The sequence below is a fragment of the Salvelinus alpinus genome, chromosome 22 (assembly GCF_045679555.1).
Source record: "Salvelinus alpinus chromosome 22, SLU_Salpinus.1, whole genome shotgun sequence".
Lineage (NCBI taxonomy): Eukaryota > Metazoa > Chordata > Actinopteri > Salmoniformes > Salmonidae > Salvelinus > Salvelinus alpinus.
This window is the reverse complement of record NC_092107.1, coordinates 24,670,870-24,687,204: the sequence shown is the minus strand read 5'-3', so window position 1 is coordinate 24,687,204 and position 16,335 is coordinate 24,670,870. Positions and strand designations below refer to the sequence as shown.

Genomic DNA, 16,335 nt, shown 5'->3' with positions numbered 1-16,335 from the left:
CCCTCTTCTGCTTAGTTAGCACAGGCTGCAGTCACACACATTCACCCATGCTTGTTCTGTGTCCATTTTTTTTATTTTTGGTTATGGCAACGCTTGCACTCTTGCATCCTGGTCAGCCACCTCTGAGAGGCTGGTGGACGGTGAGAGTAGACTGGTGAAGTGATGAGAGGTGGAGGGGTGAGAGACCACTGTAACCAGAGACCATAGACCAAACATGACCTGGCTGTCTACTGCCTCCTCAGCTCTGCTCTCTGCCAAGGAGACCTCAATTCCCACAGTCAGAGGTAACCTAAGGTTTACTCAACTCTTCTACTTTCACAAGTGCCTGTGCAGGAAATACAGGCAAGAAGACGGTCCATTAAAATATCTCTCGTAATGTTTTACTTGCATTCAGTCTAGGTTGAATCAATGCGATTTACCAGAAAATGTCTTAGGCAAAGGATACAACCTAAGAACCCTGTCTGCAGTTTGACCCTATCTCCCTAGACAGAGACAGTAGATTTACTGCCAGGCCAGGTCCAGGCCAGGCCCTGGATTACCCAGGAAGAGCAGTCAGCACTACTGGGCACTAAATCACAACAGCTTCAGCAGGAGCAGGCCAGAGAGCCAATGATGTTAAGGGTCAAAGGTCAATGGGAAGGAAGCTCAAGAACAGTCTGTATCTACATCTTAGGTCACTAGAAACCCATGACTTGTGTTTGTGCCTTAGAGCTAACATGTTTGTTATACTCTTTATCAGTGGCTGTTCACTAAATGATGGTAGGTTGTGGTTCACTACTGGCATCACAGCTACAGTGTTCATTGTCCTTGATTTATTGATGTACAGAATTTGACATTCATTGTTTGTCAACAGCACATGTACTGCACAGTACAGGTTGTACAGCACATGTTAGTGGGAGTTGGAAAAATCCTTAACCTTTCTCTGACTAACTTTTCTCTCCAGGAAACATGTTTCCCATGTTTAGCCTTGAAGCCTCAGAGGCAGAAGTAATACAGTAAGACAACCTCCTGCGAATGCCGCTGAGAACTCCAGTAAGAGCTCCTTAGATTGTGTGTTTTTGTTAGACTACAGTGATTCACCATGCTTATTTCTGAATATGTATGGAAAGTGCCTGCTATGATAAGCAGGTTTTTCACTGTTTATTGACTCAATCTACATGGTTGAAAGTCACGCAAGAAGAGCTACAACTGACCACACATGAGGCTGAAGTAGTTTAATGAAGGGGGAGGGGCTGGGGGTTGAAAGCATTAGTAAAGGGGGAAAGGCAAGCTACGTACAAGAAGAAAGAGAAAAGACAGAGAGTGGAAGCCATGGGGCTTTGGTGAAGAACGAAAAGGGTTGACTGTTTTCTCAGGGAGAGGGTGGGAGTGGGGTGCTGAGAGCAGCAGTTCCATGATGCAGCTGTGTGTGTGCATGTGTGTTAGTGTCTGTGTGTTCACTTTACCTTAATTTAAGACATTCATATCTGATCCACTCACTCTTCACCCACCCACAACTCTCACACCCACAATGGAAAACATCTCCTCTCAAGCCAGTTATATTTCTTACCAAGGACATTAGAAGATAATATTGTTTTGATTTGTAATAATGACTTTATCATATGTAATGAAATCAACTTAATTTGCTGACAGACTTAATGAACCTGAGACAAAGCTAGACAATTAACACTTCCCTCAGTTGTTGAAGGTTATTTGAAAGCTTTCAAATCCTAACCATGGAAAAAATCTTACTCATCATGAATGTAATGCAAGGAGTCATTACAAGCGAGGGGGAATAGAGAGGGCTAGGGAGTGGAGGGTCCATAGCAGAAAGAGAGAGGACTGTGGGCCTTTGAGGGGTGGGCGGCAGCAGTGGCAGGGGTTGAGGGGGTGGCCAGCATGGGACTGGTGTGTGTTTGTAAGAAAGCCAGACTGGGGGGAGGGGGGGGGGCTACTCGCTGACTGTGATTGGAAGCAGATGTTGGCGAGAACCAAGGCAGAGATGAAAATGTTTCGGAAAATTCTCAGGCCTTCCCTTTCTGGGCCCTGGCTCCAGCTGCCAATCAAAGCACGCACACACTGGTCTGAGGGGCGTTCAATGCCGTCTGATTGGCCAAGGGCTCTAACGTGGGCGCTCTGAGCAGATGTCCTGGGAAAGTTGTTGAATCCCAGCCGACCCGCTGTAAAAGAGAAGTGAAAACATTCGGTCCTACAACTGGACAGTGACCAAAACCTGTTCTAATCCAGCTGCACACACACACACACACAAACACACACACACACACACACACAAACACCCGTGCATGCTCACACACACACAATCCACTTGTACAGACAGAGGAACACATGCATGGAATCACATTCTTACAGTATGTCCAACTGAAACGCTTCTAGACCTATAAATATCAAATGCAGTGTCTGTATTCAAGTCAAGTAATAAATTGGCCTCTTAAGAACCAAAATTGAAAATGACCTTTATTCAGGAAAATAAATTATAGCGTATTACCGTTCCCCTTTGTTCTTGTGGTCTGGAGAAGACATTTTGTAATCAATGCAGGAGAGTGGCTCCACACATTCACGACCATCCCTTCACCCCACCAACCCTCCACACTCTCCCCTTAACCGGGCAAGACCACTCCACTCACTCCTCAAACACACATCTACTCCTTCACCTCCTCACAATGAAGCCACCCCCCTCAGTGTGGCCCTGTATCTGACAGGTACTGTAGTGCCTGGGTTGTAAATCAATCACCATTACTAATGGAAAGTCCACATTACCATGTGAAGCCACTCCATTTCCTGCCCAGAATGCCAGGTCCCTGGTACCCAGGCCCTCATGAATGCAGGGCGGGCAGTCCACCAGCCCCAAGACTGGCTCTCATTTCAGCAGGGCTACCACGAGGACCAGGGGTGCCTTTGGGAGTCAATGGCATATTAACTGGGGATGCGACAACAGCAATAAAAATGCAAATTGCAGCCCAAGCTGAGGATGCCCCAGCCGTGACCTTCATAAACCTGTATAATACAGTCCTCCACCTGCAGTGACATGTGGGTCAACCCATCTCCTCCACCACAATACACACAGATGAATGAGAATGAAAAGAAAAAAAGCAGGAGATTGACTACCTCCTTTTCCCGGAGTGGGAAGTCATAGTAAATACAATGTCTTCTTTTGTATGTCAATCAAGTTTGTTAATTACATGAATGTTCCGTAAATGTCAAACATCTTAAAAGTGTCACTATTTTCTGGGTGTTTACTCAGTCTCTGACAACTGTGGTGATTGTGTAAATCCTTCGTCTCTGAATGATGTTTGGTCACAGCAGTAACCATGAGAAGGGTCAGACCGTTGGAAAAGATAGTGTCTCTTGAAACGGACATGGACCAATGTGTTTATGTGTTCCCCAGACACCACTCCTACCCTGGGTCCATATTAACTCAAACAAGCAAACTCTACCATGGAGAACAATAAGACCAGAATAGAACCAACTCTGTTGTGTTACTGCCAATGGGGGGCCGAGGGGAATGTTGGTCATATTTCATGCCTTCTCTGCGTAATGGAAGCAGTGAGCTGTATCTGTCTGCGTCACACTCTCCCTCTCTCCCTACAGAGGAGCTGTGATTAAGTACTGAGAGAGGCAGAGATCAGGGAGGTATTATGGGTTCTACCATCCTAGACAAATTGCTTAACCAACTACGCAATAGGCCTGCACAACATAGAGTGCTTACTAAATAGGACTAGGAGTTTTGCCTGGTAAGGTCCGGTGGTTAGGAGAATCTAATGGCAGTAAACACAGCACACAGCCAGTCAAAGGTCCTATCCCCCTCCTACTCTATTCTTCCCCTGCATCTCAGTCTTTTCATCTTAACAACATGTCATCCTGAAACGTGTTGAACAACACAATTCACCAACCTCTGTAGTGCAGCTATCTCAGTCTGAACCTTAGTGTGCCCTATCCTCCTCCTCATGCTCATCCTCTTCCTCCTTTCTCACTCCTGTTTAAAAGACTAGGCGTAGGAGACAGATGAAGCTTCGCAAGCGAGGCCTTTAGATAAATATTTGGGTTGAAGTCTGACAAATGCGTCTCTCTCCATTTCTGGAGTGGAGTAAGCTGTGAGCGACATGGGGTCTCAGACAGGGAGGCAGACATCTCCGTCTCCTGACATCTTGGTGCCACCACCAGGCACTACGGTTTACTTTTCTATTCCGCTGTTATGTTCTCTCTCTTTTCTCTCTTTAGCAGTGATTTAGTTTTGGGGGTCTGTGAGTTGAGTGAGATACAAACAAATTACCATGTGAAGTCCACACCTCATCTGAGTGCTTTGTCTCTCTCTCTCTTTGGATGTGAAACCAACAGGTGTGAATGGTATCATGATGTGTTGGGTTTTGTTCCGGGTTCTTTGGCACGAGGGGCCTGGTTATAGTGTCTGGTCTGGATCACAGGCCCACGGGGTGGAATCGTAAATGTTAGAAGAGCCACCTGCATCACCTAAGCCACCCTCTGCACATGCTCCTCCAGTCCATTAGAAAATTAGCCAGTGTGTCTGTGTGTACGTGCTCGTATGCGTGTATGCGTGAGTGTCAGCATCTACATCCTGTCTACTGTATTTATAAAAAGTTGCAGGTACGAGACGTTTTAGTCATGTTGCATCCAAGTCCCAGTAAAAATTATACCATTGTTAAGGAGTCTGAGACTATAGTTTTAATAGTAAAGTTCTAACCTAAGCTTCTTCCCTACAGCTCATTTGAACCATGAGCATATTGCACGCTATTGAACATCTCAGCAAGGATCTTCCTACTTGGTTTTTGATGTACAAAACGTCTGAAATATGGTACGGATTTCAAGGTCTAGCCTCTGTTCTGATGTGACATCTCATACCAAGCCATTATACATTATCATCCCAGTAAAGGAATATAACATTTTTCATCTTTATGCCAATAACTGATAAAGCTTAGTTTGGTAGAGACCATTCTGTGACAGTGGGATGAAAACACTAGTCTGTATTGGGACTGGTCCTTGGCCTTTTATCCAGTGTGCTGTTCTAGAGGAGCCAGACAGCTGTGCTGTGTCGGCCAGGGCAGCGGCTGGGGAGCAGGCCACGGCCTGTATGGTTTTTATCTGAAATGGAATTGCTAGGAGCCTATGGTTACAAACACATGAATGGGCCCAGTGTGCCTGCTTCTGCTTTGACGTCACCCATCGCCGTGGAAGCGACATCCCAGCATGCCTTTCAGAGGGGACCTGGATCTGCCACCAGGCCCAAACTGAGACCAACACATACTATTAATCTGCACATTGTAGATGTACTGTATTCGGCTGCATTTACACAGGCAGCCCAATTCTGATCTTTTGTTTCACTAATTAGTCTTTTGACCAATCAGATCAGCTCTGAATAAGATCTGATGTGAAAATATCAGATTTTATTGGTCAAAAGACCAATTAGTAGGAAAAAGATCAGAAATGGGCTGCCTGTGTAAACACAGTCTTAAGTGTTATCATGGTTGAGTGAGATACTGACTTGCTCAGGTAGGTTTTGGATGTGAGTTATTAATATGCAATGTGTGATATGTATAGGCCTAGTATATGCCCAGGTAGTTATTAAAATGAGTACACAGAAATATTTTGAGGATAATGATGTGTACAGGATAAAATTCTGTATCTACTTTTATTGTGTTTACAAAGAGCTGACTAAGACTGCAATTTCTAAGACTGCAATTTCTGATTCATTTCATGTTAAGAGCTCAATGTACTGTAAGTTACAGTATAGATGTAATGTTTCTAAAGCCTTTTTTGCTCTGGTAATATCAGAAGAAATAACCACACAATACACACAAAAGTATGAAATATTTGTTCACATATATTTTTTATGACAATTTTTTTTAAAGTACATTAAGAAATAGAAGCTTCAGTTTATAAAACTTTCCAGCAGAAATCAATGATGGGCCAGCATCAGCCTTTTTCTTTAACAGAAAGGTCTATTCTCTATATCGAAAGAAAATCGCTACATTTTTCCTGTGCTACCTTTATTTCCCATGAAAGCACCAGCTGTCTGTGTCTTTTTCTTTTATAAAATATAAATTATTGAAAAATATTCAAATGTTTGTGAACTAAATACATAAAAAGTATCTCATTAACAAAAATACAGAAACACTATAAAATATACAAAAAACAACACCATCCATAACAAAACAGGTTTCCTAATGGATCAGTTTGAGATATGGTAATATGTTAAGGTATCTGTGTATGTATGTATTTAGTCCATTTAGAAATAGCTGTGCAATACTTGTGTCTACAACTTAACGTATATGACATTTACTGAAACAAACTTGACTTTGAAGTCCAAACAGACACAGTATATGTTCCATTTAAACAGACAAAGATATTATATTCTGATCTACTCAAAATGGTGACTGGCTTGGAGCTGGAAGGCATCGTCAACAACAAGTTAAGCATATATTTAAATATCTGAACAGTTGTCCTAACATAAAAAAAACATTCTTTGAAGTAAAAACATTTGAACAGTAATAATCAAACAGTGATGTGAATCCTGGAAATGTAGCGTGCATAAAGGACGGAACCACAGAGATTGGGTGTATTGATTTGTTCAAGAGAATTCAATCTTCTCTACACAATTACATGTGTGTGTGTGTGTGTGTGTTTATGCTGACTGACACTTGAAGTACCAACTCTGTGGTCAGTTGCCCAACTAAAACGTAACTAATATGGAAAGATATCGCTTTCCTATAATCTCAAGGGGGAACTACAGTCAGTCCAGCCAAATCTCTTCGCTGAGTCCTAACGCTGAGTGCTTTCCAACAAATCAAAAGATCAAAGCAGAAACAACACTTTGAACGTGAGGGAATAACGGTCCCTGTCCTCCAAGATGGTGGACATACCCAAAGCCCTATCTATCGCCTAGACCTCACATGGATTTGGTTATTATTCCTGCTTTGTCTCTTGCTTATTTGTTTAATCTGGGTCTTAATAAAGCGTTATGAAATACAATCTGTACAAATAGACATTTCAAAACCTATTTTCATCAATATGGGTAACATTCAGCCACTGTAAACAATAACATTTGTATTTTAAGATGATATTTCTTGACTTCGGCTTTTCCCCTAATGCCTGCGTACAGTCATGTTCCCACTGACGACAACCAGTGGGAACAGTGGGAACAAGCCGCACAAGTACATACAGTATTCAGGGCATATAATTTCATTTATCGATTCCATATACTGAATAGGATGTCCTTCTGTCTTAGAAACAATAGAAAAGCATGTACAAAGCATGGTAAGAAAATAGCATATAATGCCACATCTCTCCAAGTAGTCCTTTAGCCCAACTGTTTATGGTAGTCCTGTTTTCTATAGATCTCTACCTCCTCCGAAAGTGGTGAAAGGGAGCATCAATACAAACACTTCAGTTAACAAAAGCCTCCAAGCTGTGCAGCGGCACAAGCATTAATCTCATCCTCATGCCATAATGATGATCATTCTCTTTAACTTCACAACTCCACGCTTCCCTCCCAAAACCACCCACTCCTCTTATTCAAACAGTCATCCAAAGTTTATACTCCTCGCTTCGAACCCTTATCTTTTCATCCTACTACCATAATGCATCCTCGATATACCTTACCTATCTATGGCAGCTTCCCTTCATTCAGAGAACACCACATAACACACAAAAATACAGTATACTCTACATTCCTAAGCTTTCCGACAAAACCAATCCCTCATGTACATGGCTCGCAATTCAATCTGTCGACAACAGGTCCCTCCTTCTTTGTTCTCGTCTAAAACAATGCTAAAATGGGGCATGGAAAACCACTTAATATACAGATTGAGCACGTTTGTCTCTTTTATGTCCAAATACTTTCAAAACTCACCACAGAAAGGGTGTCTAAGGACTTTTATTACTGGTGGCAGGACAGTAATGTATGCAATCTGCAAAGTCCTGGTGGCAGACAGTATATTTCTATAGTGAAGCGGCAAATGTGCAAAGGTGAAAGCGTCAGTTTTAAAGCAACGGTTACTTTCAGTTGTCTATCAACTGCTCTTGGTATGAGTAAGTTACTCTCCACCCAACCTATGAAAATGAGTAAAAAAGCCAGTGTCTAGTGTCGTCTGTATAACCAAATCAGCATGTTTCAGTTATTGGGCTTTCGCAGAGAGGAGACAGGACTAACTTAGCCTTAAACGGTGCAATGTTTAGTTTCAGAATAGCTTCATCAGCATAAAAAAAACTAAACGGGGGAACCCTGGTCGGACTGAGACTCAACAGTACAATCTCAACGATAATACTGGCACAAACATTATGCTTCTGAAACAACAGTAAAAAATAAAAATACTTTTTTGGTCCAAGCTGAGAACTCTACCCAATGTCTATTGTGTGCAGTGGCATAGAGACAGTGACCTACTTCCACTACTTTCCATTTTTAATTTGGCAACAAATTCCATAGAAGGAACTCTCCATCCATGCAATGTCCTTCCCTAAAATGAATCCTTCACTGTCTCTTGGCCCTCTTCCTCAATGACAGTTTTTTGTCCTACTTAGGCTAAATGGCCACTCTATTCTAATTGATAGCTTTCCATGTGCCTTGAGTTACTAAGTAATACCTGTATCTATCTCAAATGCAACAAATTATGAATTTGCACATTTGGCATAGTGCTTCCTTTCTGAACATCGTTTGACAACAGCTCAAAATGATACAGACCACAGTTTAGGTGTTAAGAATGAACATGTTTGGTCTCAAAATGGACGCCCCCTTTAACCGGACGGTAAATATCAATCTCTGAGCCCCAGTCCCCTCAGCTCCTTTACTCTCCTCTTCTTCTTCTCTTCTCTCATCCCTCTGTTTTCACTCGTCCACATCAGGCTTGACGTCCAGCATGGCGTGGAGCTCCTCGGGGGTGTATCCCAGCAGGCTTTTTAAGTCACAGACAAAGCGGTAGACGTAGCGCTTCCCTGATGTCTTGTGGATGATGTTCTTGTCGTAGTAGTAGCGCAGGCCTCGGCTCAGCTTTTCGTAGTTCATCTTGGGCTTGTTTTTCCTCTTCCCCCACCTCCGAGCCACCTGAGTCACAGAGGGAAAAGGCACCCTGTTACACTGTGTATCAAACTTGAGACAAAGCTCTGCACTAACCTCACAATACAGTGTTATCGTGTACATGTCTTCTCTTGACATGGATCAATATTTAATGTAGCTAAATGTACCTGATACCTCTAAGTCTAAGTGAGGCAAATTACAGTGTTGTTGGCCTCACATTAAAAAGACATCAACCTCATCTGTCTAACTGTTTTGGGCCCCCATGCCATGTAAGGTCAGTGGTGGGGGGGGGTCATGACCTCTCACCTCGTCAGGGTCGGACAGCTTGAACTCCCAGCCGTCTCCCGTCCAGCTGATGAAGGACTGACAGGATTTGTCCGTCAGAAGCTCCAGCAGAAACTGCCACAGCTGGATGGGGCCACTGCCTGCAGAGCAGAACCAGGATAAGGGAGAGAGATGAGAACAAGGTTAGAACACTGAGAGAGAGGAGTCTTGTTTTCAGTATAATACAGATCAGTATTACAGAACATGTCATCATCAGCCACATGCAAACACAGCATATCTGTGACTGACTGTTCTCCTCATGCTTCTCATTAACTACTCGTCTTAGGGTCATTCATTTCCTACTATAAAAAGACAAATATTCAATTCTAAATCAGACGTGCACAAGGCACGATAGTGGAGAGAAATCAGTGTTTTCACAGACAAGGGTCCCATTCATCATGAATCCCTTTGTGTACACTTTTCCCTCTGCAGTATCTGGAGCTGGAGTTCACAGCATATTTTTGTCTGACTGTATGAATTCCATGGCAATGAAATCACTGTGGTTTAAAAAAAGAGGGGGTCTTCGTGTGTGTGTGTGTGTGTGTGTGTGTGTGTGTGTGTGTGTGTGTGTGTGTGTGTGTGTGTGTGTGTGTGTGTGTGTGTGTGTGTGTGTGTGTGTGTGTGTGTGTGTGTGTGTGTGTGTGTGTGTGTGTGTGTGTGTGGTGTAGACTCCCAGAGATCAGCCATTAGAAACATTACATTTAATCTAATTGGTAAATAAATGTTGTTGCCTTCTGTAATGTTCAGGTATGCACTGATAATGCAATATACTATAAAAGCAGTTTAATACAATTACCTACAATTTGAATAAAAAAATATATACTGTAATTTGTAGACTTAACAAATGGCCTAAATGTGACAACCAGAACTGCTGGGGTTATTACATGTGTGTTGACAAGAAAAAGAGTAGCAGAAGTGAAAAACAAAGCTTCCGTACTCTTTGATCTTGTGGTTTTCTGTACAGACAGAAAACCCCACTCAATTCAAATCACACCTGCCTATGCACTGGCTGCTTAGCAAAGCTGTAGCCGAGCAGAGCTGTTACCTCCCAGAACTGGCTCATAAACGCACCCTTATACAACACAAACCAAAGCTTTCAGAGAAATGGGACTGTGGGTTGAACACTTGAAAGCAAAATAAGTCATTTTCAATCCAGGCCTTCTACCCTCTTCACTCAGTTATGAACATGAATGCAAAGACAAATCTAACTAACTGCAGGTCAGGACAAAAATAATTCCAACTACCTTCTTAGGGTTTGAGGGATGTAGTTGTGAAAAGACAAATGTTTAAATCCATACAATACATTCTTCACAGTCCCAAGGTTAAATCTGGCCAGTATCTAGGGGTGATGAAATTGGGGGTAAAGGCATATATTATCAATTAGGAATCTAAAATGGCATACTGCATAATAAAACACACCAAACTTCAGCAAATAATCCTCCAGATCAAGTCACATTCCAAAAACCCCGCTACTGTAACAGTGGGCCCACATAAGGATGATACAACAGTGCCCGTTTCCAACCCCCTCGAGCGCTCACACGAAAATGTTGGCGACCCCCCCAAAAAAATCTCCAAAAATATGTTAAAAGCCTCCAAGCACAATGGGCCTCATTGAAAAAACATCTACGGTGGAGAAAGGGTGGGGGGCTGGCATTCATAGTACTGTTTAGGATCTGCCCTTAGGCTACAGTCTCATCTGTAAAGCCTATGCAGGGTGGACAGAGAGACAGAGAGACAGAGAGAGAGACAGAGACAGAGACAGAGACAGAGACAGAGACAGAGACAGAGACAGAGACAGAGACAGAGAGAGAGAGAGAGAGAGAGAGAGAGAGAGAGAGAGAGAGAGAGAGAGAGAGAGAGAGAGAGAGAGAGAGAGAGAGAGAGAGAGAGAGAGAGAGAGAGAGAGAGAGAGAGAGAGAGAGAGAGAGAGAGAGAGAGAGAGAGAGAGAGAGAGAGAGAGAGAGAGAGAGAGAGAGAGAGAGAGAGAGAGAGAGAGAGAGAGTAGGCTGTAATTGTCCAAGGCACTGTGGCTGACTGCCTGCTGCATCCCAAGAGCTGACAGAAGTGTGATTGGTGATGAGAAACACAGTCAACCTCTGAGTTGACGACTGACTGAGCCTCACTTATCTCACACCTTCTTTATCACACCAACTCATCACTGTGTGTGACAGAGAACCGTGTGTGTGCCTGTCAGTGCACAGCTACTGGGACAGGAAGCCAAAACACGTTTTCATCAACAGCTATTTGAGATACTACATACACGTCTTACTCTTTTTTGGCAGATTCTCTCTATTTTTCACATAGTAAGAAAATGCATTTGTTGCTTGGGGGCATAATGGGGTGGTCTTTCTCTTGGCTGCAGTACAGGATACAGGGTGATAACAGTTAATAACAATGGTTGTTGCCAGCTAGACATAAGCATATTGAAGTCTCATGTTTCTTTTCTTCTCTTTAGTTCTGCATGACTAAAAGCTCTGAGAAAGTATTCTGACTCCAATGAAAATATGTGAACATGCATTAGCCTCTGAACATGAGTCTACGGTAGCTTTGTATCTAATGCTACATCATTGTACACATAGGGAAGTGAATTACTTTGCAGAAATGCGTGCATGCATGATGACATGCAGCAAATAGCCTACAGATGTAGGATCTTAATTTGAGCCAGTTTGCTACAGCAGGAAAATAATCCTGCAGCAACAGGAAATGTGAATTATTATGTGGATTAGAATTAATGGACATTTTTGTAGGGGGATGATACATTTTTCATAAGGGAAAATCAAGTCTGAAATTTCTAAGTGGAAATTACAAACTTCAGAAGCCTTTTAAAACCATTGCAGGAAAGTTCTCCTTCAACAGGGTGGATCAAATTAAGATTCTACATCTTTACCACAAGCTGGCATTATATTACTAATGTCAAAGACTTCAATGAGGGCATGCCAATTGTTTATATCTATCTTTCACTTTATCTTACATTTCTAATTTACATCTAATGTACGTCTCTGTAAGTATACAATTATCATCAAAAGATTAATGCATGAATTAGGTAATTTACATAATTGATTAGTACAGACAACCTTGCAGATCAAAAATGACCTTGAGATGCCAATTGTAGGCAATGCTTTAAGCAATCTGAAGTATACGTTGTCAGTGACGTACAGTGTGTGTTCTGGCATTTCCCTTCTTCCCTACTAGTGACCTTGTGACTGCAATTTAATACAGAGGGGAGAAAGTCCCCAAAGGACTAGTCTTTCTAGGGCATTAAAGTTATTGAGAGACTGTTTCCCCTTAAATTGCTTCTCAGTCTCCATAGATGTACAGTGCATTAGGAAAGTATTCAGACTCCTAGACTTCTTCCACATTTTGTTACTTTACAGCCTTATTCTAAAATGGATGAAATCGTTGTTTTTCATCATCAGTCTACACACAATACCACCAAGCAAACACAGGTTTTTAGATTTTTTGCAAACGTATTACAAAAAAAAAAACTGAAATATGACATTTACATAAGAATTGAGTACCTTTAATCAGTACTTTGTTGAAGCGCCTTTGGCAGCGATTACAGCCTCGATTCTTTTTGGGTGTTACGCTACAAGCTTGGCACACCTGTATTTGGGGAGTTTTTCCTATTCTTCTCTGCAGATCCTCTCAAGCTCTGTTAGGTTGGATGGGGAGTGTTGCAGCACAGCTATTTTCAGGTCTCTCCAGAGATGTTTGATTGGGTTCAAGTCCGGGCTCTGGCTGGGCCACTCAAGGACATTCAGAGACTTGTCCCGAAGCCACTCCTGTGTTGTCTTTGCTGTGTGCTTAGCGTCATTGTCCTGTTGGAAGGGGAACCTTCGCCCCAATCTGAATTCCAGAGCGCTCTGGAACAGGATTTCATCAAGGATCTCTCTGTACTTTGCTCTTTTCCTCGGTACTGACTAGTCTCCCAGTCCCTGCTGCTGAAAAACATCCCCACAGCATGATGCTGCCACCACCATGCTTCACCATAGGGATGGTGCCAGGTTTCCTCCAGACGTGACGCTTGGCATTCAGGCCAAAGAGTTCAATCTTGGTTTCATCAGACCAGAGAATCTTGTTTCTCATGGTCTGAGAGTCCTTTATGTGCCTTTTGACAAACACCAAGCAGGCTGTCTTGTGCCTTTTACTGAGGAGTGGCTTCTGTCTGGCCATTCTATTATAAAGGCCTGATTGGTGGAGTACTGCAGAGATGGTTGTTCTTCTGGAAGGTTCTCCCATCTCCACAGAGGAACACTGGAGCTCTGTTAGAGTGACCATCGGCTTCTTGGTCACCTCTCTAAGCAATGCCATTCTCCCCTAATTGCTCAGGTTGGCCCGGGCAGCCAGCTCTAGGAAGTCTTGGTGGTTCCAAACGTCTTCCATTTAAGAATGATGGAGACCACTGTGTTCTTGGGGACCTTCAATGCTGCAGAAATGTTTTGGTACCCTTCCCCAGATCTGTGCCTCGACACAATCCTGTCTCGGAGCTCTTCGACCTCATGGCTTGGTTTTTGCTCTGACATGCACTGTCAACTGTGGGACCTTATATAGACAGCCTTTCCAAATCATGTCCAATCAATTGAATTTACCACAGGTGGACTCCAATCAAGTTGTAAAAACACAATTTGTAATAAATGCGCAAGAATTTCTAAAAACCTATTCTCGCTTTGTCATTATGGGTTATTGTGTGTAGAGTCATGAGGGGAAAAAACAATTTTATCAATTTTAGAATAAGGCTGTAACGTAACAAAATGTGGAAACGGTCAAGGGGTCTGAATACTTTCTGAATGCACTGTATATATACTGTATATGAGCTCTACTTTGAAACATGGAGAATTCCACTCCCTTACGGAAAGACCACATGAATTTCATGTGAAATCATGTGATTTTCCACATGTGAAATCATGTGGTTGTTCTGTATAGGTTCCAAAATGTCAAATGGTGAATAGGGATTTAAGTAGCAACGAACTGAAAACCTCATAAAAAGAATACTAAAATAGAATGTGCCAGACTTGGATCTTTTTTTTTACTTCTAAAATGTGTTTCTTTCTGTTTAAATAGAAGATAGAGTAGTTTTTTCATCAGGTAGAAAGAAAGGGGCTATAACAGATGAACAGATAAATCTACTCAAGTGTTAAGTGCACAGGGCAGGTATCGTTTTGTGTTTGCACCCGGGTTGCCAAGACGACCTGGAAAATAGGTTGAGATGCGGCCACAGATAAAACGGTGCAGATGAAAAAGTCAGAAGTGCAAGACAACGCGAGATGGAGAGAAGAAAGAGAAGAGGCTGAGAGCAAGTGTTTCCTGTAAGTGCATGACTCTGGGCCTGCAGTGCCACAGAGGCTGATATAGAGGAGTGTATATAAACGCTCTCAGCCAGAAGCTGTGCTGCCAGTTACGGAGACCCAGTTACATTGAGGTACACCTACAGTATGTACAACTGCTGCAACTGCCTGGCAAACATGTAACATAGGGCCCAGTTGGGTGGCATAAACACGCCTGTAAGAAGTAAGAGGGATGAATGTTTGGCCATGCCTATTGTAGTTGATCGCACATTTTTAAAACTGTAACCTGCATTTAGTCATCTTATCTATCAATATAGAGAGGGCTCTAACTCCTCTAGCTTCACAATGAGATAGGGTGCAGGCCAGGCAGCAGGCTGTTAGCCAGCCTGCCAGTTTAGTGGAGTCTGCCACTTGCACAGTCAGTGTAGTCAGCTCAGCTATCCCCATTGAGACCGTATCTGTGCCTCGATCTAGGTTTGGCAAAACTAAACATGGCGGTGTTCGCCTTAGCAATCTCACTGGAATAAAGACCTCCTCCATGCCTGTCATTATTGAATGAGATTGTGATATCTCACATCTCAAAATAGGGTTACCTAATGTTAGATCCCTCACTTCCAAAGCAGTCATAGTCAATTAACTAATCACTGATCATAACCTTGATGTGATTGGCCTGACTGAAACATGGCTCAAGCCTGATGAATTGACTTTGTTAAATGAGGCCCCTCCTCCTGGTTACACTAGTGACCATATCCCCCGCGCATTGCGCAAAGACGGAGGTGTTGCTAACTCTCTGGCTACCTGGATAAAGAGCTAAATAAACTTCAGTTAGTGCTAAATACGGCTGCTAGAATCTTGACAAAAATTTGTATCACATTACTCCAGTGCTTGCCATTCTACACAGGCTTCCTGTTAAGGCTAGGGCTGATTTCAATGTTTTACTGTTAACCTACAAAGCATTACATGGACTTGCTCATACCCATCTCTCCGATTTGGTCCTGCTATACATACATACATACCTACATGTACGCTATGGTCACAAGACGCAGGCCTCCTTAATGTCCCTAGAATTTCGAAGCAAACAGCTGGAGGCAGAGCTTAGAGCTCAATTTTCATGGAATGGTCTCAACCTTTAAGTCTTTACTGAAGACTCATCTCTTCAGTAGGTCCTATGATTGAGTGTAGTCTGGCCCAGGGGTGCGAAGGTGAACGGCAAGGCACTGGAATGACGAACCACCCTTGCTGTCTCTGCCTGGCCGGCTCCCCTCTCTCCACTGGGATTTTCTGCCTCTGACCCTATTACGGGGGCTGAGTCACTAGCTTACTAGTGCTCTGCCATGCTGTCCCTAGGATATGTGTGTCACGTCGTGCCAGGCTTTTTATGCTCTACTCGACTTGAGTGGGTTGTGTCACTGACGTGATCTTCTGGTCTTGCTCCCCCACGTGCTTGTGCGGTGCAGGAGATCGTCGTGGGCTATACTCAGCCTTGTCTCAGGGTAGTATGTTGGTGGTCTGTTGATATCACTCTAGTGGTATGGGGGCTGTGCTTTGGCAAAGTGGGTGGGGTTATATCCTGCCTGGTTGGCCCTGTCCGGGGGTAACTGGGATTATTATTTGACCCTGCTGGTCATCTATAAACGTTTGATAATCTTGAAGAACAATCTGGCCTCAATGGCCATGTACTCTTATAATCTCAACCCGGCA

The 16,335-nt window shown here is 43.0% G+C and overlaps 1 protein-coding gene across 6 annotated transcripts in view; it reads right to left on the bottom strand.

Annotated features, from left to right (window-relative positions):
• Nucleotides 1-5,816: 5,816 nt before the first annotated feature.
• Nucleotides 5,817-16,335, bottom strand: part of LOC139549305 (protein c-ets-1-B) — a 40,541-nt gene continuing 30,022 nt past the window's right edge. For all 6 annotated transcript variants that reach the window (XM_071359616.1, XM_071359612.1, XM_071359613.1 and 3 more), the window contains 2 exons: nt 9,332-9,450; nt 5,817-9,052 (listed from right to left, as the gene is read on the bottom strand). In XM_071359616.1, the coding sequence (XP_071215717.1) occupies nt 8,837-9,052; nt 9,332-9,450 (335 nt within the window). In that variant the 3' untranslated portion in view covers nt 5,817-8,836. The remainder of the gene's footprint in view (nt 9,053-9,331; nt 9,451-16,335) is intronic.